The sequence below is a fragment of the Lissotriton vulgaris genome, chromosome 6 (assembly GCF_964263255.1).
Source record: "Lissotriton vulgaris chromosome 6, aLisVul1.2, whole genome shotgun sequence".
NCBI lineage: Eukaryota > Metazoa > Chordata > Amphibia > Caudata > Salamandridae > Lissotriton > Lissotriton vulgaris.
In genome coordinates, this window is record NC_141694.1 from 1,352,183,636 (window position 1) to 1,352,209,574 (window position 25,939).

The 25,939-nt window shown below is 42.3% G+C and overlaps 1 protein-coding gene across 1 annotated transcript in view; it reads right to left on the bottom strand.

The window, feature by feature from the left end:
* The window catches only part of RYR2 (ryanodine receptor 2), a 3,481,211-nt gene that overhangs the window by 622,391 nt on the left and 2,832,881 nt on the right, over positions 1-25,939 (bottom strand). Inside the window, exon 82 of the mRNA XM_086925791.1 lies at positions 1,658-1,734. Within this exon, the coding sequence (XP_086781917.1) occupies positions 1,658-1,734 (77 nt within the window). The remainder of the gene's footprint in view (positions 1-1,657; positions 1,735-25,939) is intronic.

Here is a 25,939-nt window from a genome sequence, read left to right on the forward strand (position 1 = left end):
CAGTAGTGTGGGAGGTCACATCAAGCAACATCTTGTCTGTGTTCACCTGTCAGCTTATGTTAAACTCCAAATTGTCTGCCATTGCTATAGTTAGATTACTGGCATGGATGTTTAATAGCTAGTTGAGTGAGCATAAATCTCTTGTGAACCCGGAAACTACTGCATGTTAGTGCAAACAAATTCCTAGATACAAAACATTTTGTATAGGCCCACCCTCCAGTATGCAGACCACCTGCAATCTGCACATGGCAGGTAGCAGCCCCCAGTTCAACATTTTCCTCCGTAGTCTAGCTTGATCTATCTATATGAATGTCTTGGAGGGTTTGATTAATGCTCATTATAACGGAATGATCCTTTGCTGATGGGCAAATTTGTTGACAAGCTTTAGGAAAGTTGCATCATTCATTTGTGGTATAATCACATAAAGTCTGTTTGAGCCTCAGGAATAATGCTTTGTCTCCAGTATTTCAAAATATTACTGATCAGCTTCACAGATGGACAAATCAAAGACAATATGCAATCATTTTTCTGGCACTTAACATTTACTGTTTTGTGACGTGGGGCTTTCATGGCTGCCAGCCAAATTGGTGGAGAATATCCTGTCTTGAACATTGCGTATTAAAATAGGAAGCCATCTTTCAGTTTTAATGATGACCACCCATCAGAACCAAAGGCTGTATAGGTTTTATACTATGGAAAAAAGCTTTATAATTATTGGCTGAGAAAGGAATTCAATTAGGGGTCCTGTCTGACTTGCCGCTCTCTCCAGCAACAAGCAAAGACACCTGTTCCCTTTTAACATCTGCCTTTGTGGGTGAATTAGACTTCACCTGGAAGTCTACTTTATCCACAAAGGCAGGTGTTAGTGCAACTGGTACTACACAGAGAAAGGGTCCATTTGGAGTTGTGGCTTTCAACATGGGATAATGGTTTATGAGAAAGAATATTGGCCGCCTGTCAACAGTAGGAATGGAACCAATATGTGGATCCCAGCAGCCAATTGCTGATTGGCCAGATGTTACCACAAAGCCATGCACAACGCCTCATTGGCACAATAAGAAGTGAGCTGTGGGGGCAGAACACAAGCTTTCCCTGTCCCCACCTGCCTGGGGAACCAGCTTCTTCCTGAAACAAGATTTCTAACCATGCTGGTCAGCCAATATTGTTTATGTAAAAAATGATGAAGGTAGGAGACAAAAATGAGGGAGGATGTGGAGGCTTTTGCATAAATATTAGGTTTCTCTATCACAGCCTTTTAGCTCCATGATGTAGTTAAGCAGTGCATATTTCATTCTATTTGATATTTTTGTGTTTGCTTTGGTTAAGAAAGTAGAACACATGTCTTTAAGTTCTTATTTCCTTTAGGTTCAAAGTAGAAACTTTTCACTAGTTTCTTTGTGCCGAATTCCCACTGTGACTAGCATATGCGGAGAGGACATTAGGCAGAGAAAAACAGGAATGTAAACTATTTCAAATGGATTATACGTTTGCTTTCATGGGTGTGGAGCGATTGCCAGCAATATTTACTTATTCAAAGTTGGTAAGCAGTGCTGCATTAGGTCATTAAAAAAAAGATGACTTTCAAAAGACAAAAATTAAACATGGCAGCAAAAATATCAGAGAAGTATCATGCAATTAAATCACGATAGTTGCTTACCTACATGATTGCATGAGACCAGCAAGGCTCTGAAAGAAACCCACATCCTTTTTGTCCTTGAGGTAGTCTAGCATTTTCTGCAACAAACATAAACCACACAGCTTGCCAAATATGCAAACCAATTTGCAATATGCACAATATGTTAGGCAGTAAATCACTAATAACCAATCTTTAGATACTTGGACAAATGAGCAAATTACATTTTATGACACCAGGCACTATATTATATCAGTAAGTCAAAAGGAAATCCCTGGGGACCACTCGTTATTCTTTCATATCACTAAGGATGAACACACAAGCCTGAATAGGGAAGGCAAATTTGCCACACTATAGAGAATATATATTAATTTCCACAACCAAATGGATCGTTTACAATCTATTTTTAATAAAAACCATATACATAAAACACATAAGCGCTTGAATATCACAATTTAAAATTTCAAAGAAATATTCTCTGAAAGCATAAAGTAAGAAACAATTAATCACAGTATTTCATCACAATGTACAAAAAAAATGTTTTAAGTTAAAAACAAAGGAAAATACATATAAGGCATCTCAGAAAAATATACATGAAATCGGTAAACAAGAACCTGTCAGAAAACAACCCCTAGTTTAAATGTGGCTACTTTGTCTCTTTGCCACTATTAGTCACTGGATCCAAAGGCCTACAGTTTTTTCATCAATATAAACAACAACAACAATAATACATGTACATCAGTTGTTTACTGGGCCCTGATTGGATTCTCTATATATAAGAAAAATGCGTCGACGCGTTTCGGTGCAAAACAAGTGATATTGTGTCACCTTCTTCAGGACTTCTTTGATCGGGGTTTTCTCGCTTGAATAAGTGGTGAATTGCACCCTCTCTGCAAATATATGGAGAGAAAAGTGTCACTTCCTCAAAGTATAGATTGGCAACCTTTCACGGATTAGGGTTTCTCTAACAGATTAAGGTTTCACTAATCACATACTGTACATTGATGTCTCTCACACTTTCCCATGTTGATAATACAGTTGTTCTGGTACATATGAGTTAACCTTATAGTTAATACTTCCTGGTTTCAATGGCATATGCCCAGAATTCCATTAACCCTCTATTTTAGGCTATACGTCACATTTGCCTCTGTCGGCGTCTAACTTCCCTCCGAGTCCATTTTGATATGGAAATTATTATGGGCAAGGGGGGGGGGGGTTTCTATAGAACACTTTCATTCAAATCCGGACATTCAGTGCACGTTCTTACCCCTTCTATTTCAGGGAAAGTCCAGGTTGGTGCATCTACGGTGTTTAGTAGACTTCTTCCGAATTATTTCTCAGAGTCCTAATGTGGTATATCAAGAGATATTGGTATATATTTAGACATACTGATCTATAAAAATGGGTCTCTACTGGTGGACCATAGCTGGTTAAATTATTTACCTTTCTTCTCTATGAAAGCGCTCTTTGCAATGGGTTCGCTTCTCCTGTTGTTCCAATCTTTTAAGTTGTTAGGCTGAATATCTATGTGGGCAGAGAACAGGATATTTACTATATAACTGCCTTCTTTTAGAGTGGGGACTGTACTTTAGTTTTAGCAGAATACCCCTTTAGTCATCTTACCTTAAAATTTTATAAAACTCTCCTTGAACGGGCATAGGGTTAGTTATCTCCTTGAGAAAACTGGATACGTTCTATTGGGGCAAACAGATACAGAAGTATGATTAAATAATGGCCCGGACATACTGCCTCGATCTCTTCTCTATTCTCATTCTCTGCAGGATTTGCTGTTTTTTATATTCCATATATCAATTACTTTGATTATGGAATAGAGGATGAGTAGAGTATGATACATACTGAGACAAAGTAGGGAGACATATAGTCAACATGTCTCCCAGAACTAGAAAGACAAGTAATCTTAAGAATGGTCCTGCGCAGGACATCTTCTCCTTGCAGAAAATTCTTAGTGCACCAATAGACATGTGCAACCGTAGCAGGAAAAGTATGCTGGGAACTTATCTCACAAACCCCCCAGCTTGAAAATTTTAGAAAGGACGAGCCACCACACCCTGTGTCAAAAAAAATCAGTTATAGCCCCAATGATGAAGTCGTCACGAAGATGTAATAAATGGTTACTCAAGGGTGGCATATCAGTGTAAAGCCGCCGTGAATAAGTATGATGGCGCCGCTGCAAGAGAAAATATATTATCGAGCCGATCTTAAGATGTATAACAAATACATAACAAAAGATAATAACCGTTTTAAAATAGTAACTAAAAGGAAGCAAATAATATTTGAACATGACCACATACTTTGCCTACCCGTAAAGCTATCTGTAAAGAAGTATAGATAGGACAGCATTATAATCACTCTGTTCCAAGATGGCGCCTCCAGTAACTGAAGTCAGGCGCTATGGAAACGGCTACGGCTCTCCAGGTGAGACTAATCTTCTCCGAGTAAGCCGGTATAAAAAAGAGGCGGCCACGATCAACACTTCAGTGAGTGTTGGAACGAGGCAAAATCGCGGCTCCGGGAAATACAAGGTAAGAGACCCCTGACCAGCTAGTGAGTGCAGAGAGAACTAGTACGTAGGGGTAGACCAAAAACAGCGTATAGAGTAATCTTTGTGATTAGAGAGGATACCGAGGGAAAGGGTCCATCTGTAAAGGAGGGTTTATTGGCATATATTAACCTTCATCTCCCCCACCTAGCAGACCTGTAGTCACTTTCAAGATAGGAGTAGGTCCTATTGACACCCATTAATGTCTTATCGCTCTTGAGTACTTTCAAGATAGGAGTAGGTCCTATTGACACCCATTAATGTCTTATCGCACTTGAGTACGGAGAGAGAGCGTACATTCTCTCCCTTCATTTGTGATAAGGACAGAAGTAGGTAGGATGATGGAACTACTGCAGTAAAAGCCATAACACAGAAATAGTAGAGAATCACATACATTGCTACCGATAAAATCATGATGGAGCAATAGATAATAAAATAAGCGATACCAAAAAGGGAAAAAATGGGGGAAAAAAACCCCATAGATACATAGACAGAAGGTGGAATATAAAAAACAGCAAATCCTGCAGAGAATGAGAATAGAGAAGAGATCGAGGCAGTATGTCCGGGCCATTATTTAATCATACTTCTGTATCTGTTTGCCCCAATAGAACGTATCCAGTTTTTTCAAGGAGATAACTAACCCTATGCCCGTTCAAGGAGAGTTTTATAAAATTTTAAGGTAAGATGACTAAAGGGGTATTCTGCTAAAACTAAAGTACAGTCCCCACTCTAAAAGAAGGCAGTTATATAGTAAATATCCTGTTCTCTGCCCACATAGATATTCAGCCTAACAACTTAAAAGATTGGAACAACAGGAGAAGCGAACCCATTGCAAAGAGCGCTTTCATAGAGAAGAAAGGTAAATAATTTAACCAGCTATGGTCCACCAGTATAGACCCATTTTTATAGATCAGTATGTCTAAATATATACCAATATCTCTTGATATACCACATTAGGACTCTGAGAAATAATTTGGAAGAAGTCTACTAAACACCATAGATGCACCAACCTGGACTTTCCCTGAAATAGAAGGGGTAAGAACGTGCACTGAATGTCCGGATTTGAATGAAAGTGTTCTATAGAAGTCCCCCCCCTTGCCCATAATAATTTCCATATCAAAATGGACTCGGAGGGAAGTTAGACGCCGACAGAGGCAAATGTGACGTATAGCCTAAAATAGAGGGTTAATGGAATTCTGGGCATATGCCATTGAAACCAGGAAGTATTAACTAATAGGTTAACTCATATGTACCAGAACAACTGTATTATCAACATGGGAAAGTGTGAGAGACATCAATGTACAGTATGTGATTAGTGAAACCTTAATCTGTTAGAGAAACCCTAATCCGTGAAAGGTTGCCAATCTATACTTTGAGGAAGTGACACTTTTCTCTCCATATATTTGCAGAGAGGGTGCAATTCACCACTTATTCAAGCGAGAAAACCCCGATCAAAGAAGTCCTGAAGAAGGTGCCACAATATCACTTGTTTTGCACCGAAACGCGTCAACGCATTTTTCTTATATATAGAGAATCCAATCAGGGCCCAGTAAACAACTGATGTGCATGTATTATTGTTATTGTTGTTTATATTGATGAAAAAACTGTAGGCCTTTGGATCCAGTGACTAATAGTGGCAAAGAGACAAAGTAGCCACATTTAAACTAGGGGTTGTTTTCTGACAGGTTCTTGTTTACCGATTTCATGTATATTTTTCTGAGATGCCTTATATGTATTTTCCTTTGTTTTTAACTTAAAATTTTTTTTTTTGTACATTGTGATGAAATACTGTGATTAATTGTTTCTTACTTTATGCTTTCAGAGAATATTTCTTTGAAATTTTAAATTGTGATATTCAAGCGCTTATGTGTTTTATGTATATGGTTTTTATTAAAAATAGATTGTAAACGATCCATTTGGTTGTGGAAATTAATATATTTTCTCTATAGTGTGGCAAATTTGCCTTCCCTATTCAGGCTTGTGTGTTTAATTTATCCTTAGTGATATGAAAGAATAACAAGTGGTCCCCAGGGATTTCCTTTTGACTTACTGTCTCTGTACCCTGTTCCCTGGTGTCAGTGGGGTACCCTCTCTCAAGATACACTATATTATATCAGACCAGTGTTCACCAGTGTCACCCAGGGCACCTAAATTGCCTGCACCAGGTGCTCACACAAATCAAGCAATGGAACACAACAAGATGAGCCCATATGTATAAGAAATGTGTTACTTACCTGTAACTGCAGTTATCCAGTATTGGTACCTTTCATAGATTCACATGCCTGAATCATTCCCCGTCGTCGGGATGGGAGTCCCTGGTACGTAAATAAAGTAATATCCCATTAGACATACAGAGTAGTAGGCCAAACGCCTCACATTAGTAACATATCCAGGTCCTTTTGTAATAAGGACCAAACTCTAGAGAGCAACCAATCAGCTGCCACCACCCTCTGGAACATTCCTGGAAGGAGCTCTGGTCCCTCATATTTTCACAGTGCTATATATATGAACAACTGAGAGTACTCGGTAAGCCCTTCCAAGGGAGGCGGGTGGGTTGCATGTGAATCTATGAAAGATACCAATACTGGATAACTGCAGTTAGAAGTAAGTAACGCATTTCTTATCCAGTATTAGTGTATCTTTCATAGATTCACATGCCTGAATCATAGTAGAAAGCAATGATAAGCACATTTCCTTTTGCATATAGAACCTGAAGCATTAGTGAACAAATACATATATATATATATACAACAAAGAAACACTCGCTTTGGAATAATGTCTAAGTATGTTTTCTTTTTCCATAATCATGTGATCACTGATGTCACTGGTAGTAGGTGTGTTCCATTTAAGCATATAAAAAACGCGATTGAATTTATTGAAATTGCAGTGTGAACAAGGGCGACTTGGCCTGAAACGCGTAGCTGTTCTCTGTGAAACGCAATCAACAACATCTTGCTGTACCTGGTGGTCGGTCTCCCTCGTTTGCCGGCATGTGCATTTGCTTGCCTGCTGCGAGACGCTGTGAGAGCCGAGAGGAGCTAACGTGTCTATATTGTAACGGAAGTTGGTTTGCTTCCGTAACGGAACCCTTCCCCGTGAAGTTGTCAGCCGCCATCAAACCGACGTTTCCTGTTTGTCCGTGGTGGAAGTTACGGTGGCTGCCCCCTGGATTGCTGTAATCTGCTAAAGCCGACGCGCAGCTGTAGCTGTAACGGATGGTTGGGTCGGAGGACCTGCATACGAAGCAGTCTCGCTAAACGTGCGGTGGTTGGGAGAAGCACACATCCTGGTGGGGAAGTTTTCGGACAGCGATATACAAATAGAGGGTATACCATCATCTCTTGCTTAAGATCGAATTCAAACACAGAGGTTTACAATTTCTGACGTAATAGTGAAATTGCGCGAAGAAGCAGCAAATGAACTGTTTGGTAAATCATCAACATCCGTAAGGAATACGAGGAAAACATTGAATGAAGATGACAATACAGGGCAACCTAAACGTTTGAAAAACCTGTTTAAAGATTTGGAGAAAAACAGAAAATTAGAAATTACAAAATGGTGGGAACACAAGTCTTTGAGTAAATATGAAGAAGTAGGCAGAGTCCCACGCGGATTGCGTATTCTCCTGGCACCCAGCTTTGATAAACCGAACCCAGCCATGCTAAAAGAATGGGGTGAAAGTAATTTGGCTGCGTCCATGAACTTAGTATGTATTTTAATCAAGTATGCAGCCATTGATCGCGAGAGTATTATGGAGACGATAAAGGCAATTGAAACTGAAATACAATCACGCGTTGAAATGGACGAAATAAAAAAGCTAACAGACATAATGAATGATCGCTTACAAAAACATGAGGAAAAAATTAAATTGCGCAAAGCCAGTAAGTTTGCTCGCGATGAAGATGATTATAGCAATGGACAAATCTTCACGTTTGCCCGAAAATACAATCTGGCGAAAAGACAAGAATATAGCAAAAAAACGCAAATATATCGTCTGCATCCAATGTCTTGGAGAATACAAACAAAAATGTACCAACAAAGGAAGACGATGGCGGTAAAGTTCAAACGAGCTGAGACTTGGTTTCCTTAACAAGTGATTCCAGCATGGACTCTGCCTCTTCAAATTCAAATTTAAATTTACTGGGACTGACAAAGCTCAATTTGGAACAGGAAATGGATTTTATCGTGGAGGAAAGATTACAAACCTTATGACCGAGGCAACAAAGAGAACAAATCGGCAGAGGCGAAACAAACGTAGAAAAGAAAGACAACGCAAGTGCAAACAAAATTCAACAAAAAAAGAAGAAAAGCACTTGAATAAACAAACGGCAGTAGATAACACTATAATCAATTTATCTACAGTAACTTTGAGCAAGGCAGAGGAACAATTGCTATCCTTGGGATTAAATTATTGTCCCATTCAAAGCCTTAACTACACTATGACTCGGATTGATTCGTTCTGTTTTATTCGCAAGCTCAAATTGAAGAAACATTTCGCCCTCAAATCTGCTAAGGACTCATTAATACCTGAGGGCAATTTAAACGTCGACACATATGGAAATGAAACAGACCATACCAACAGATTATCTGCAGCAGACGAACATACCTTCCTGGACCTGCATAATTTAAACAGTACCACCAACTCACAAGACTCGGACCCGGATATAGCGACCCAAATTAGACTAAACAAAATTGCTATACATCAAAAGGGAGCGGGCCTGAGTCCCTTCAAAAGTAAATCTAGCTGTATTCCACTTATGCCCAAAGATGCTATTGACATTTTCCACGACTGTGTAATTAATGACATCAAGAAGTTATACCACAGTACCAAAAGCAAAAAGAGAAAGAAAATGATACACACTAAACGTGAATATGTGAAGTTAATGAAAAAATTGGGAAACAATCATGAGATTGTAATAAAAAAATCGGATAAGGGGGCAACCTGGTAATCTGGCCAAAGGCGGATTACATACAGGAGGCCAAAAGACAATTAGATGATAACTCTTGCAACGAAAAATCAACACAAAAGGATTATGTCAACGCTAAAGGAACTCTACAAAAAATGTTGGGACAATGGCGAAGGGAGGGGTTAATTTCATTTGAAGAGTTTAAATTTATGTATGTAGACTTCCCTGTCCTTCCCACTCTATACTTGATCCCAAAAATGCACAAAGGGGTAAGTCCCGTACCAGAGTGGCCCATTATATCTGCCATCAAAAGTATGGGAGAAAAGGCAGGGGAATATATTGATTACTTCCTCCAAGATATAGTTAAGAATTTACCCTGCTTTGTAAGAGATACCAGCAACTTTTTAGATAAGATAAAAAATGTGGCATGAGATCATGATATGCTACTAATTTCGCTAGATGTAGAGTCCCTATATACTAGCATTGACCATATGCAAGGGTTGGCTGCTATCAAACACTTTTTGGCTACAAGGCCTATTGCCCTTTACGAACATAACAAGGTTATTATTTGTCTCATTGAGTGGTGTCTCCACAACAATTTCTTCCTTTTCGGCAAAGATGTATTCAGACAGTTGAGAGGAGTTGCAATGGGGGCCTCTTTCTCCTCCAGCTATGCGTGTTTACACGTTGGCTGGTGGGAGGAACAGGTCCTCGCCTCTCAGCACAGAACTTGGATGGATGAAAATGTCAAATGTTATCTAAGATATATAGATGATATCTTCATCGTATGGAAAGGGAGCAGAGAGCAAGCACTCAAGTTTGTGCATGACATTAACACCAATTCTTTAAACCTTAACTTCACTGCTCACATTGATGAGAATAGGATACAGTTTTTGAATGTAGAGGTCTACATTTCCAACTCCTGCATTCATACTACATTGTACAGAAAATCCACGGCAGGGAATGCCACTCTCCATGCTACTAGTATGCATCCAAAGCATCTAATATCTAGCATACCGTATGGAGAGATTCTTAGATTAAGGAGAATATGTAGCTCCACCACTGATTTTGAATTTTGCCTTAAGGAAATGGTTACACGCTTTAAGGCACGTGGGTATTCTGATACAATATTAAAACATGCAATACATAAAGCTAAGTTAAGAACAAGAGTGAGCCTTTTTTACATGATCCTACAAATACTGAGAATGGAACACAGATAATACCTGTTGCACAAACTCAGATTGAAAAGTGTCCCTGCATGATAACTACTTTCAGCAGTGAAGACAGACAATTAAAAGCCATAATGAAGAAAAATTGACCCATCATACTGAGTGATAATGTATTAAATTCCAGACTCCCTGAAAATCCGACAATTACCTTTAGACAAGCCAAAAGCATGGGAACTGTCTTGGACAATGCAGCTCCTGAACTTAAGCAGAATACCTCTTGGCTTCAACCTTCTAAAGGTTTTCGCAAATGCTCCAGCTGTCGCGCCTGTAAATTTGGATTAAATGCCACTCATTACTCTACTCCCTTTTGCACAGACGAAAGACCAATTAACGGCAGTTTTAATTGTAAAACTGAATATGCTGTATATGTCCTGACCTGCACCTGCGGTTTGAAGTATATTGGTAGTAACAAGCTGCAGGTGCATGTCAGGATATTGCAGCATCTACGTGCCATCTTACATAGTGATCCGGCTTATCCGGTTGCCCGTCATTTTAAGATCACACACAATAATGATGTGTCCTGCCTTAAATATTTTGTGATCGGAGCAATTCCTAAACTTAGAAGCGGAGGTAATCGAGAACATTTACTTAGACAGCTTGAAACTAAAATGATTCTGGAATTCGACAGCAAGTGGCCAAATGGGCTTAATAACACAGAAGAGATGCACCATTTTTTATAAATGGTAGTCTCTCCAATATTCTGTCTTAATTTTTACTAATTTAAGATGATAGACTTATTCAGGTTTACTGTACACAACTCTCTCAACTGTTAGGATCCCTAATATTGAGTATGGAATCACTAGTTGTTGTACTATAAATATGTTTAGGTTCTCTCTATGAATTCATTTTAGCTATTTATTCTAGCTATTTATTGACTGAATTATCTTATTGTATCATGACCTTTTTCTAGAAATTTTTGGTAACTGACATTTGAAAACTACATGTATATATTAATGAACTCTTGCCCACCATTTCATATTTTTATACACTTTTATACACAGTTTTTGTATACATTGATAGTTATTTATAGCATTGTAAAATTGATGATTTTAACTTTAGTACTTTTTATACTGTTTTTTAAGAAGTGGATGAGGCTCATAAAATTGGATGTAATGTTTTCTCAGGGATATGAGAAACTACTGATATAAATATGGATATACTTCTTGATTCCTACAGTATGCACTTTTTTGTTTTCTTTGCACATATATTTGCACAGTCTTATTGCACTTTAATTCAATTGCTGCTTTGCTAGTTTTGCACTTGTATTCTTAGACATACATACAACCGAAGAAATTCTTAAAACATCGAGTATTGTCTTTCAGTAGGTATCATTGAGATGTGCATGCATTTAAACGGATAGTGTGGTAAAGATTACCGGCACAATAATAAATTGTAATTGCACATGATTAGGATGATACCAAATGTAAATGTATATATTTTCTCGATGGAGCAAAGTTGGTTTTATTATATTTTATTTAAAACCTGGATTTATCCTGTAATACAACAAAGAAACACTAGCTTTTATAATAATGTCTAAGCATGTCTTCTTTTTACATAATAATGTGATAACTGATGTCACTGGTAGTAGGTGTGTTCACTTTAAGCATATAAAAAACGCAATTGAATTTATTGACGTTGCAGTGTGAACAAGGGCGACTTGGCCCGAAACGCGTAGCTGTGCTCTGTGAAACGCAATAAACAACATCTTGCTGTACCTGGTGCTCCATCTCCCTCGTTTGCCGGCGTATCCGTTTGCTTGCCTGCTGCGAGACGCTGTGAGAGCCGAGAGGAGCTGACGTGTCTATATATATATATATATATATAAATATATATATAAATATATATATATATATATATATATATCCAAAAACACAAAGAGGCCCAATACCGGAGTCACAGCATTTATTTGCAGGCACAGCAGCGCAGTAAGTTTCTCCTTTTCCTTACGCGTTTCGACAAAACATTGCCTTGATCACAGGTGGAGCTTTTAAAGTGCAAAGTGCATATCTGCGCGCCTTTTATTTTAAAAGTCACATGACAGTCTGTATTAGAATACAATCCCCATGATGCATTTTGCTTGGCAGTTGTAGTATGATGCATGGAATCTATGTTACATCCATATGCCTTTTAAATAAAAGTTCAATTCTTTTGTGCTTGCATCAAATGTCTTTAGTGGGTTTATTTACTCACGATGTCTTGTGCTTTCTTAACATGCGAAAATTCACTTTTCATTTTGGCCTTGCAACAATGCCAGTCCTCCGGCACGATCAGAGCAGGGAATCATCCCTTTCCGAATCCCTTCCTGCGCCGTCACATCTTTGCTAATTAGCATTTCCTCTCGTGGGCTTGTGACGGTGAGTGGGTCATGCCCCTGAATCAAATCCACAAACAGCCTCCGAGCAAAGGGGCCCCCGACCCTACAGGGCGGCCTCAGGACAATGGGCACGGAGCAGCCCATCACTAAACTCTCCAAAAACACAAAGAGGCCCAATACCGGAGTCACAGCATTTATTTGCAGGCACAGCAGCGCAGTAAGTTTCTCCTTTTCCTTACGCGTTTCGACAAAACATTGCCTTGATCACAGGTGGAGCTTTTAAAGTGCAAAGTGCATATCCTTTTAAATAAAAGTTCAATTCTTTTGTGCTTGCATCAAATGTCTTTAGTGGGTTTATTTACTCACGATGTCTTGTGCTTTCTTAACATGCGAAAATTCACTTTTCATTTTGGCCTTGCAACAATGCCAGTCCTCCGGCACGATCAGAGCAGGGATGATTCAAGCACAAAAGAATTGAACTTTTATTTAAAAGGCATATGGATGTAACATAGATTCCATGCATCATACTACAACTGCCAAGCAAAATGCATCATGGGGATTGTATTCTAATACAGACTGTCATGTGACTTTTAAAATAAAAGGCGCGCAGATATGCACTTTGCACTTTAAAAGCTCCACCTGTGATCAAGGCAATGTTTTGTCGAAACGCGTAAGGAAAAGGAGAAACTTACTGCGCTGCTGTGCCTGCAAATAAATGCTGTGACTCCGGTATTGGGCCTCTTTGTGTTTTTGGAGAGTTTAGTGATGGGCTGCTCCGTGCCCATTGTCCTGAGGCCGCCCTGTAGGGTCGGGGGCCCCTTTGCTCGGAGGCTGTTTGTGGATATATGTATATATATATATATATATATATATATTTATATATATATATGTATATATATATATCCAATATCCAGGTAGCACCAACGAGAGAGACCACAGGAAGCAAAATAAAGTAATAAAGTTAATTTTCTTTAATTAATCAGCAACTTGCCAGCAGTCACCTCACCTAGTCCATTTAAGTATTTCCCCAGTGGGTGCGCTTTCACTCCTCCATCTTTTGCAATAAAATAAAACCCATGTGGGTTGATGCATAGTTCATATTACTTTGACTGCCCCGCTTTGGACAACAAGCACCATGAGGCTGTGGTGAAAGCCACGCCCACAAAGGGCGGGAGGTTGGAACTTTAAATTGTGCGTGAGCAGCGCGACTTTTCACTCCTTCTGCCAAGCCACTGAAGAAAGGAAATAATCCTGTCATGCTTCTGGCTAGAAACTTTGATGCCTAATCTTGGTGAGGTGACTGCTGGTAAGTTTCAAATTAATTAAAGAAAATGAACTTTTTTTTGCTTCCTGTGGCCTCTCTCGTTGGTGCCACCTGGATGTTGGATATATATATATATATATATATAAAGCAATAAATTTCAAGTCTGGCAAACGGTATAATAGTGATAGGGAAATGTGCGAGGAAAAATAAGAGAAAGGTTGGTGGGAAGGAAGGATGGCTCACCTCTATCGAAATAGATGACGAAACACCACCTGTCCCACCACAGCATCCTTCGTGATTTCTGTATCTAAACAGTAATGTTTGGTAAATGTATGTGGCGTCTTCCATGTTGCCGCTCTACAAACCTCTGTGATGAGCACACCTGCAAATAGTGCAGTAGAAGTAGAGACTGCCCTAGTGGAATGGGCACGTATTTGTGACTGTAAAGGCTGACCAGACTGCCGGTGACAGAAGACAATGGCACCAGAGATCCATCTGGAAATGCTTTGCTTTGTGAGTGGGAAGCTTTTCCTGGGTAAACTGTAACCCACAAAAAGTTGGTTAGATTTGCGGAAAGTTTTTGTTCTGTCAAGGTAGAACCTAAGGCAGCGTTTTAAATCCAGAGAATGGAGAGCTCTTTCCGGTGCCGTTTGAGGATTGGGAAAGAAAGTTTTTAAGACAATAGGCTCATTTAAGTGAAAGTCTGATGGTACTTTTGGAATCAATTTTGGGTTAGTCAGAAGAATTACCATGTCATTTTTAAATTGTATAAAGGGATCTTGAATTGTGAAACCATAAAGGTCACTAACTTGCCTTGCAGATGCAAGGGCTAAAAGGAGTTAAAAGGAGTTCCAAGCTAGGAACTTGAGGTCAGCTCAGTGTATTGACTAAAAAGGGTGCTTCATCAGCTGAGCAAGTACTGTGTTTAGTTGCCATCTTAGAGGTGGTGACTTTACTGGAAGGAAAGTCCGAAACAGAACTTTGAGAAACTTTTTTTTTAATCTGTTCGACCAAAGAAAAGGTTCATTATAAGATTGCCTGAAACTGGATATTGCAGCCAGGTGTACATTGATGAAAGCATGGGCGAGGCCCGAAGTATCCAAATTAAGGAGGTATGGTACTATCTCTTCTGGAGAGGAGGTGAAAGGATGCACTCCAGCCGACCTGCACCAGATACAGAATCCCTTCCATTTAAAGGAATAAGTCCTGTTTGTGCTATCTGCTTGGGCACGGGATAGGACAGCTATGCAATCTGGAGAAATGTTAAAATCCTGAAACTCGTGGAAATCAGGAGCCAGGCTGACAATTTGAGAGAAGCTGGGTCTGGGTGCTGGACTTGTCCTTGGTTCATTGTGAGGCGAGATGGGAACAATGGCAACAGAATTGGTGTTTGTCGGGAGAAGAGATAAAGCTTTATGAACCAGTGTTGGCGAGGCCATGCTGAGGCTTTTAGAATCAGTGTGCAAGGTTCTGCTTTCATCTTCCTGAGGATCCTGGGGATCAGTGGAATCTGCGGAAAGACGTAGGCGAATACGCCGAACCATGCTATTGAAAATGCATTCCCCAGAGATCCCTGTTGGGGATGCCAACTTGTGAAGTGTTGGCATTTGGCGTTTTGATGTGTGGCGAAAAGATCCAACAGGGGTTCGCCCCACAGAGAGAAGACGTTGTTGAGAGTGCGTTGGTCTAACTCACACTCGTGGCAGGTGGTCTGCATTCTGCTCAGTGAGTCTGCCAATGCATTGTCCTTTCCTGGAACGTATTCCGCTTATAGGGAAACTTTGTTCCGAAGAGACCAGTGCCAGATTTTTTGTGATTCTTGAGAGAGAGAGAGAGAGCGAACGTGCCCCCCCTGCTTGTTCAGGTAGTGCATTGTCGTAGAGTTGTCTGTCCTTACAAGCACTTGCAAACCTTTTATTCTGGGAAGGAAAGCCAGGAGGGCTAGGTAGACAACTCTGAGTTCTAGGAGGTTTATGTGTAGTCTTCACTCGGGAGGTGACCACTTCCTGCTGATCTGAAGCTACTGGAGAAAGGCTCCCCAACCTTCCAGAGACGCATCCATAGGAATAACCTGAGGTGATGCTTGAGTCAGGAAGTGTAGGCCTCGAGACAGATTGTGTGGCTGAATCCACCATTCGAGAGCGGTGACCATCTGAGGAGTCACATGCATGGTGTCGTCGAAGGATCCGCTGATTTGAATCTATTGTGTAGAGAGAGCCTCTTGAAGAGGACGCATGCGGAGACGACAGTATGGAACCAGAAGGATGCAGGAAGACATCATTCCAAGGAGAGATTTGTAGAGGCGCACTGAAAGAGACTTTCTTATGTGCAAACGTGTTGCTAATCGTAGGAGTTTTTTGCCGCTCCTGTTATGGATAAGCTTTCTTTAGGACCGTATCTAGGGCCACTCCTAGAAATGTTATCCTCTGAGAAGGCTGTAAAACTGACTTGTCTGGGTTGAGGGTAAGACCCAATCTTTTGAAATGCTGTAGACAGGCTTTAGAAGATCTTCTCACGCTGTTGAGAGAGGGTGCCTTGACGAGCCCCTCGTCGAGATATGGAAAGATTTGGTGATGCTGTTTTCTAAGAAAGGCAGCCACCGGCGCAAGGCATTTTGTGAAAATGCGTGGGCCTGACTTGAGCCCGAAAGGCATGACTCGGAATTGGTAATGCCTGCCCGCCACAGCAAACCTTAGGTATTTTTTGTGCCTCTTGTGGATCGGAATATGAAAGTAGCCATCCTGGAGGTCCAGGGATGCCATGTAGTTGTTAGCATTGAGAAGCTGTAGGACTTCCTGGATAGTGACCATGCAAAATGATTGCTTATTCAGATATTTGTTTAGACTTTTCAAATCTAGTATCGGTCTCCATTTCTTTCCCTTCGTTCGCACCAAGAAGAACCGGGAGTAAAAACCTTGTCCTTTTTGACGGACAGGTACCCGTTCTATAGCACCCTTCTGGTGCATTAGTGATAGTTCCATGAATAAGAGGTGCAGATGTTTGTGATTCATATGCTGAAGGGGTGTTGGTGGTGGGGTTTGGACAAATTCCAGGGAATGTCCAAACTGCACCAGTTGAAGAACCCAACGATCTGTTTTGATTTGACTCCAATTGAGAAGATAGTGGGACATTTTTCCTCCCACTCTGAAAGGTGGAAAAGAAACAGAGACGCGGTAGAGAGAAGTCATTGACGTTGCGTCAAATCCTTCTGCCGTCTGTCTTTTCCTCAGAAAGAAGACTTGTCATACGAAGTCTGCGATTGCTGTCTTTGCTGAAATTGCAGCCTGTACTGGTTAGAGGAGGAATATGAAGACCTGTATTGCTGGTAGCCTCCTCTATTAGAGTATTGTCCTCTTGAGCCACGAAAATTGGTGTTCTTATATTGAAGGGTACCCAAGGCTCTTGGGCATATCTGTGTCTTTCTTAATGCCTTTGAGGGCCTCATCAATGTGGGTACCGAAAAGGAGTTGTACGTCATAAGAGATATCAAGGATCTTGGCTTGTATTTCTGTTCGGAATGTTGTTGCCTTAAGCCACCCTTGGGGTCACAGAACTGCTGCACCAGCCAGTTGGCGGAAACCAGTTGAAGGGATGTCCATAGTGCAATCTATTATTTCAGAAGCCAACCTTTTTGCCCTCCAGAAGCACTTTTCTTGCTTCGTCTTTGAATTCTTGCGGCAAGGAGTCCAAATATGGTGCTATATCTGACCACATTTGTCTGTTATAGTGTCCCAGGAGCGCCAGCGAGTGAGACCCTCGTACTGTTAGCGCTGACATCGAGGAAAACCGCTTCCCTATATTGTCCAGGCTCCTGCCCTCCTTATCCGGGGGAGCTGAAAGTGTGACAGAAGGATTTGATCTGCGTTGCGAGAAGGAAGATCTGCATTGCGCTGCCTGAGTGATCACAGAATCAGGCTTTGGATGCCCAATAAGACAGGCTGGAGCATCGTCTGGAGCCCTATATTTCTTGTCCAACCTTGGCACAACTGGAGGGACTGTAGAGGGATTTTGCATGATTTTGATGCCCTGATCCAAAATATAGTTGATGATGGGCATCGCCCGAACAGACTTTTTATAAGGTTCCTTGAAATCGTTAAGGAAACAGTCCTGCTAGTGAGAGGGCATAGGCAGCTTGAATCGTTGGGCAGCTCTCTCCAGGAGATTATGAAAACCTCCTATATCCTCATGAGGAGAGTCCGCCTAAGGAGGCAAAGGCGATGCGGGAAGAGGGATAATGTAGTCATCCCATTCGTCATGGTGTGACTGTGTATCCTGAAGCTCACCCTCTTCCTGTCCCTCATCATCATCATCGTCCGTAGATGGAGTGGCACTGGCACCTTAATGAGAACAGGTGGTGGAGGTGGTGGAGGTGGTAGGTGCACTCTCTGTGGCGGTGACAACACTGGAGCAGGAGACGGCGCAGAGGTAGAGTAACTCTTTCTGTAGTCGTAGATCATAAATTGCAGATCCGAGACCATGGCTGAAGGCAGACAAACCATCTGTTGTTGCTGCTGATGAGTGTCCTCATGATAACACTCCTGCTCTTCCATAACCTGATCGTCATAATCAGAATCCTCCTGATACTTAACATTAAGTTCAAAGGGACTTCTTGCAGCCCTAAACATGCTATCTTCATCCGAATCCTCCTCCTCATACAAAAGGTGCAAGGGTGGTAAAGGTTGAACCCTTCTGGGTGATATAAGAGAAGGCAACAGCCTCCGTTTCGTATGGAAATATGAAATTTTTAGTCTTGCCGTAGGCATCGTCGACGAGGCCATCGTCAGTATTGACGTCATCGACGAGGAATCGTTGTTGATTGTAATAGACGCTGCTGTCGATGAGGGACTTCTCGTCATCGAGGCAGTCGTCGACGGGATGGTCGTCGACGGTTCAGTCTTCGTTGAAGACGATGTACTCGTCGTCGACTTCGTTGTCGACGTTTACGTCAATGCTGTTGTCGTCATCGACTTCTTGATCTTGATCATCGACGACAAAGGGGTATGTGTCAGCGACGAAGATGTCGTCGACGAAAGAAACACCGACGAGACTGACAGTGTTGAACTCATCGTCGTCGACGAAGTAACTCCAACGGCAATCTGTGGAGATTTCATCGTCGTCAGTGCCATCGTCGACAAGGTGGTCATCGACGGGTCTGAGGTAGGCTTTTTGAAAGTGTGCTTCACCTTCGGTGGTGGAGTCGGAGGGTCTGAAGCTGGTTTCTTTGACTCTGGATACGAAGAAGTCTTTTGCAGGCACACCCTTAAGTTTTGGAACCTCTGAAGACTGTTTTTGCATCTTCTTTTGAGGTTGCTTCATAGAAGGTCCTGGAGAAGCTTCTCTGGGTCTTTTCTGAGGAGTTTTTGAGGTAGATTTCAAAGATGTTTCACTCCCCTCAGAGGACAGGGGGTCCTCTTTGTCCTTAAGTCTCTGCAGCCAAGTCAAAAGCCTTCCTTCATGGTCTTTTAAAGTTTTCATAGAAAAGTCCAACATACCTTGCAGTCTTTAGGAGAATGGTCTGGATAAAGACAGTATAGGTCGTCCTTTTGCTGGTCATCTATGTGCAGTCTCTTCTTTTTGCAAGTCTCACAGGACCTAAAAAGGCCTTTTTTAGGGGTATCCAACATGAAAACAGTGTAGTCTTCATTCAGATAGTGAAACAGTTGAAGAAAATACCTTAAATCCAAAGATATTGAAAGAACCTGTGCAGAGCTCAGAAATCTGAGGGAATAGAGCTCCTTCCAGGAAGGTTCCAGAGGGTGGTGGCAGCTGATTGGTTGCTCTCTGAGTTTGGTCCTTATTACAAAAGGACCTGGATGTTTTACCAATGTGAGGCCTTTGGCCTATTACTCTGTATGTCTAATGGGACATTACTTTATTTATGTATCGGGGACTCCCATCCCGATGACAGGGAATGATTCAGGCATGTGAATCTATGAAAGAAACCCTAATACTGGATAATTGCCCAAGACCTTCATGCGGCATAGTGAGGCAAATATATTGATTTTCATGAGAACTGCCCTTATTTAATGTTGGCCCGCCGCTTTTGGAGCCCCTCCCCCGACCTGCAGCCGACCTCTTGGGCCTGATCTGCACCCTGTTTACCACTCTACCCTCAGACTTTCAGGTTGTCCCATTTGCCCATTTATGGTACCTTCTTTAGTTTCTCCTCAACGATAGCAATCTATCCTCATGATCCTGCCCCGCAAGACAGCAAATTGACCCACATAGTGACCACAATGACTACTCCATCATGATCCTACCTCACAAGATAGAGAATGACCCTTCTTAGAGACCCGGGTGAGTTGTGCTCAGTGTCATCTGCCCGACGATCACCGTGCATAGTCACCCGATCGCAGTCTCACCAAGGTGGCAATCCATTGTCCCCCTGCCAAGTTCACCCAAAAGCGGATGAGCCACGTCTCCCCAGCGAGACCAAAGCCCAACTCTTACTGTTGTCTGTTGTCTTTTTATTTGGTATGATTGTTATTTAACTTTGCTCCATGTGCACTCATAACGGTACACCTCACTTTGTCTTTTTTTTTTGGGTTGTAATTTGAAATTTAAAATTTTTTATTTTCTGAATGTTACATAGTATATCATTGAAAAAGACGTACAGCTGCTCTTATACTCTCATCTCGTTGTTCTTCACTGATTTGCCTATTACTATTGTCTCACGGATTTCTTTATTATTACTGTCCCCCTCTGTCTCATTCTCCCCCCCTTCCTTTTCTCTACCTCACTCTACTATTTTATCTCCCTGCTGGTTCTGCCTTCCATGCTCCCCTTTCTCATAATATTGACCCGTCTATTGCCTCTACTCCTGGAATCTCCCCTTCTCCTACCTTCCTTCCCTCCTAACGCTTCCCACTCAAGCCACCTCATTACACGGCCTCCACTATCACTTGGAGATGTTACCTTTCACTGACGTTCCACCGGCCCCCCTCTCTCCTTTTTCCCATTCCCACTGTGCCCCACCCCAATCTCCCTCCCACTCATCTTCCCCTCACCCCCTGACCACTATAGTGGATCCATCATGCCTCCCTTCAACCGTACTCTCATGACACTGAACTCATCCATCACTAGGCATGGCCCTAACTCTTGGTCCATCCATTACCCCCTCAAACCTCTCCAAAAATGGCAAGAAAAACATTAAACACAAACCTCTAATCTGCCACCAAGAACAGTTATTTGTTGACAACTACCTTAGCCTAACCTCCATCATAAAAACTAACTACATCTTCTACTCCAATCGCCCCTCTAAATGGAAAAGTATCTTCCTCCACCATCTTCTTGTCCCAAATTCTCGCAAAATTCCTTATGGTATGAAACTTTCCACCACTCCTTCACCCACACTTCCTGGTGAAATCGACATCTCTATTTTCAAATCAGGAAATATCCTTATTCAAGCCTCCGAAAACCACCTCACCATTTTTTAATGCCACTTCAGCTCCTCATCCCAATACCTACTACCTACACTTACCTCTAACCTCTCAGCCTCCCAAACGCAAGATGCCTTTTTGTCCCCTCACACCCTGACCCCAACCCATCCGTTCTCTGACTCACTAATCATCAATGAAATCCCTGATTCTCAGATTTATTTTCCCCGGCCTCATTAGCATCTGCCCTCCTCCTGACTTTCTTACAACTCCCTCAGCCTCCCAAACTACTCCTCCTCTTGTACCCCGGCCCCGATCCCCTGAAGACGCCACAAATAACTCCAATCTCCTTCTCTCTCAGTAACCTCACAATAACCCCCTCAGCCACCCAAATCCTCCCCCCTCCTCATGTAACACCCCCCCTTGATCCCCAAACGGCTCCACTACTAACTCCAATCTCCTCTCCTAATAACCATCCCCCCATTGTCTAACTAACAGCACCCCCATTACCCTTTTTTCTCTAATGACACCCAATGGACCCCTAGGAATGCCCTCCCACACCCTTCAATTCCACCTCTACCCTGCAACCTCAACACCCCTCTCTTCCCTCCCCCTGGCTTCCCACCCTATCCACACCCTAGACCGCCATTCCCGACCAACATGGAACATTCCCCCCTCCCCTTGTTCTCCTAGCCCCCTTCTCTATCTCACTTCTTACCCAGTCACTAAAATTATGACACAAAAAAGAACTCCACCTCTCTACCCTCGTAATAGAATTCTCTTTTCTCAGAAATGATGTCAACTCCCTCTCCACAAGAAACCCTTCCACTCACACATATCCCTTAGACTACATACAAACGTACCACACACTCCATAACCAAGGGAATATTTCCCCTAATGACAAATTAACCACCTAGACCGCCTTGCAGTAATTGTTCACTCAGCCCACCCCTCTTCCTGAGCCATCTCCCCTCCCCTGACCTCCTTGACCTCAATAAAACCTACCCCCTCACCACCTCGAACATGAACTCCCCTCCACCTCATTCATCTATCCCTGTGATCATGGGAACAAGTAGGATCCTGTACTCCCCAGTCTCGCCCAGACCCCTCAACAACTCACCACTATCCACCCCTGTTCTCCACAAAAATAAACAACCCTAAACCCCTCAACTGCCTGCTGGTTAACTGCCGATCGGCAACAGAAATCGCTGAAACCATCCTCAGTGAAAGCATTGACATCGCCTTTCTTACGGAAACCTGGCTCAATGCCCACTCCTCATCAATCCTTGACCTGCTCTTTCCCCCGGGTTACTCCATCCTCAGAAAAGAAAGGCTTGATAACAATGGAGGGGGCTTCACAATAATCTATAAAGAAGAACTTCAACTTTCACTTGTCCAGCACCCTGTCCTTACTACTTTTGAATACCTTGGTGCTGAACTTACAGCTCAGGGTTCCCCCCTAATCGCCTAAATAACATCTACCATCCCCCTGGTGACCCTCTTTCCTTTATTGAGGAATTGTCTGATCTTATCCAAATCTAGAAACCTCTTACTCTGGGAATTTAACCTCCATTGGAACAAAAATGACGACCCCTTGGTTAATCTCATCAATTACTTACTTGATATCAATGACTTGAAGCAACTCTGCAATTCTTCAACACACTACAAAGGTGCCACTCTTGACGCTATTTGAATTTGAATTTAAAAAGACTTATAAAGCGCACGTACACTGAGTCAGTTTCATGGCGCTGGTGAGGTCACTGAGTGAGAGCAAGAAGAGAGCTAGGTGCCGAAAGCCTGCTGGAATCTCCATTATAGATATTATCACTAGTAAGGAACTGGCTTCTCTTTCCCATATTATCCCCATTGACTGGTCCGACCACCACCTCATCCTCTTCACAATCAACAGCTCTGTGCCCCCCCTTCCACAAATACCATCAAACAAAAGAAGCTGACCAGAAATCTTCACTTTATTCCTCTGGGCGAATTGGAGACTAAAACTAAAGCTCATCTATGGCTTACTCCTCTCTCCCAAAGTGCCAGTGACCTTACAGTATATTACAATAAATCCATTGTTGAAGTCCTTGACCAAATTGCCCCAGCCAAATTAAAACTGCAAAAAAGTAACCCTCCAAATCCTGGTTCAATATTGACCTCAACAATGAGAGAGGCACTCTCAGGCAGACTGTACGCACGTGGAGGCAACAGCTTTCCCCAACAAATCTTGTACTCCTCAGAGCCGCAAGGGCCAACTACAAAAAACACATCTTTGATGAAAAAGCTTCCTTCTACCATTCACAACTTGACCGGGCAAGAATTCGACCTAGGGAATTATTTAACATTGTCAAAAACTAAACTGCCTCACCCCCCTAAACTATTAGCTATGGTCGAGAGATGTGAAGAAATTGCCTACTTCTTCTCAGATAAAATCACTAAGATGGATCAATCCTTCATCTTAACTCCTCCCCCACATAGCCAACAACCCCTCCTTAACATTCCTTCTATGTCTCCATCCACTCCTACCCCTCCCCTGGATTCTGCCCAACTCCACCTCGCTGTCACCCTTCTGAACCTTACTACACCATCCCCCAGCTAAAAAAACAATGCATCCTGGAATAACTTTTGTCCAGTTTCAGAACGGGATGTCCTCAACATCATCACCAAGCTTAAACCATCCTCGCATACAAGAGATCCTCTCCCGGCCTATCTTGTACCAGACCTAAAACACATAATTGCCCCATATTTGACCACTATCATCAACTCTTACCTTGACACCGCTAATGTCCGTGCATCCCTCCAACCAGGCCAAATTACCCCCATCATCAAAAATGCTGCAACTGACCCCAATGACTTAAATAATCTGCGCCCTATTTCAAACCTTCCTTTCTTATCTAAGGTCCTGGAAAGAATGCACCCTGCTCCTGTTGGACAAACACATCGACTCATTCGACATCTTGGATGCTCTACAATCAGGTTTTCGAAAGGGCTGTGGCACTGTAAGTCGATCAACACCATCCAATCTTCCAGTTGCAATGCTTGAAGAACCTGCGCAAGGGTGAGCGTCTTGAACTTCTCCTGCTTCAGAAAAAGGTTCAAGATCCTGAGATCCAGGATTGGACGTAACCTGCCATCCTTCTTGGGTATCAGGAAATAACGGGAGTAGCATCCCTGACCCCTTTCCCGCTCTAGAACCACAAGTATTGCACCTCTTTTCAATAATGTTAGGACTTCCTCCTGCAGGAGAAAAAGTAGTCCTCTGACCAAGCACCTTGACAAGGAGGGTAATTCGGAGGGAATTTCCGAAAGGGAAGAGCATACCCATTCTCTACAAGATTGAGAACCCAAAGGTCTGTGGTGACCGATTCCCAATCTTGAAGAAAATGAGTAAGCCAACCCCCCACAGGACCAGCATGATCCAGAATGGTGACTCTAGGGCTGTTTTGCTGGGGTAAGGAGAGGGGAGGTAGAGGAAGAGGAGGAGGAGGGCTGATGGCCTCTTGGGCGAACTCTGTTCTTGCCCCTGTAGGATTTGTATAAGGTGTTTTGCTGTTGCTGTTCCTGCTGCTGAGGATGTCTATAGATCCGAAAGGATGACCTCCTGAATCGTCTGTACCTCCTAAACGATGAGCCTCTAGATTGAGCCTGAAGACCCAGAGATTTGGCTGTTGCTTTACTGTCTTTAAATCTCTCTAAAGCTGCCTCCACTTTTTTGCCAAAAAGCCCAGAACCATCAAAAGGGAAGTCCAAAAGCGTAGCCTGAACATCTGGGGAGAACTCTGATGATTTAAGCCATGCACTCCTTCTAGTAGCCCCAGATGATCCTATGATTCTGGTAACAGAGTCAGCAGTGTCTAAACCACTTTGTATGACCTGATGTACAGCTGCTTGAGTATCTTGCAAGACATCATTAAAATTTTGTCTGTCTTCTTCAGACAACTTAGGTGCAAGCTGTTTCGCCAAATCCATTAAAACATGGATATAGCGACCCAAAAGACAGGAGGTATTAGTGGACTTTAGGGCCATGCCTGCAGAAGAAAACACTTTTTTAGCAGACTGGTCGAGTTTCTTCGATTCCCTGTCAGCCGGAAATTGTGGAAGATCTTTTTGAGCAGGCAGCTTGGACCACTAGGCTCTCAGGAGAAGGATGGGGTGTTAAAAAGTCTGGATCCCCTAGAGCCGCCCTGTATCTCCTGGCAATAGATTTAGAAACTGCTGGAGCAAAAAAGGGTTTGGGCCAGACCTCCATTACAGGCTCAGTGATTGCCTCATTGAATGGCAGTAGAGGCTCTAATACAGAAGAAGGCGAATGAAGAACTTCTGTCAAAATATTTGATTTAAATTCATTAGTGGGAAGCTGAAGATCTGAAAATTCTGTTGCCTTTTTTATCACTGTGTGGTAGGGGACCACATCCTTTGAAGGAGCATCAGATGTAGGCGAAAGTTCCCACTCTGGAGACACATCAAGGCCCCTTGCTTCCCTTAAGTCTCCAAAATAATCATCTGAATCTTGAACCTCACCTTCCTCCATTTCTTCCAAACAAAACCTCTGCTCCTCTAGAACCCTCTGAGCTTTTCTTCTAGACCTCATTCTAGGTACTGGCATCGGTGGAGCCAAGACCGAATCCGATGGATCTGGGGCCGGCGTCGTACATGGAT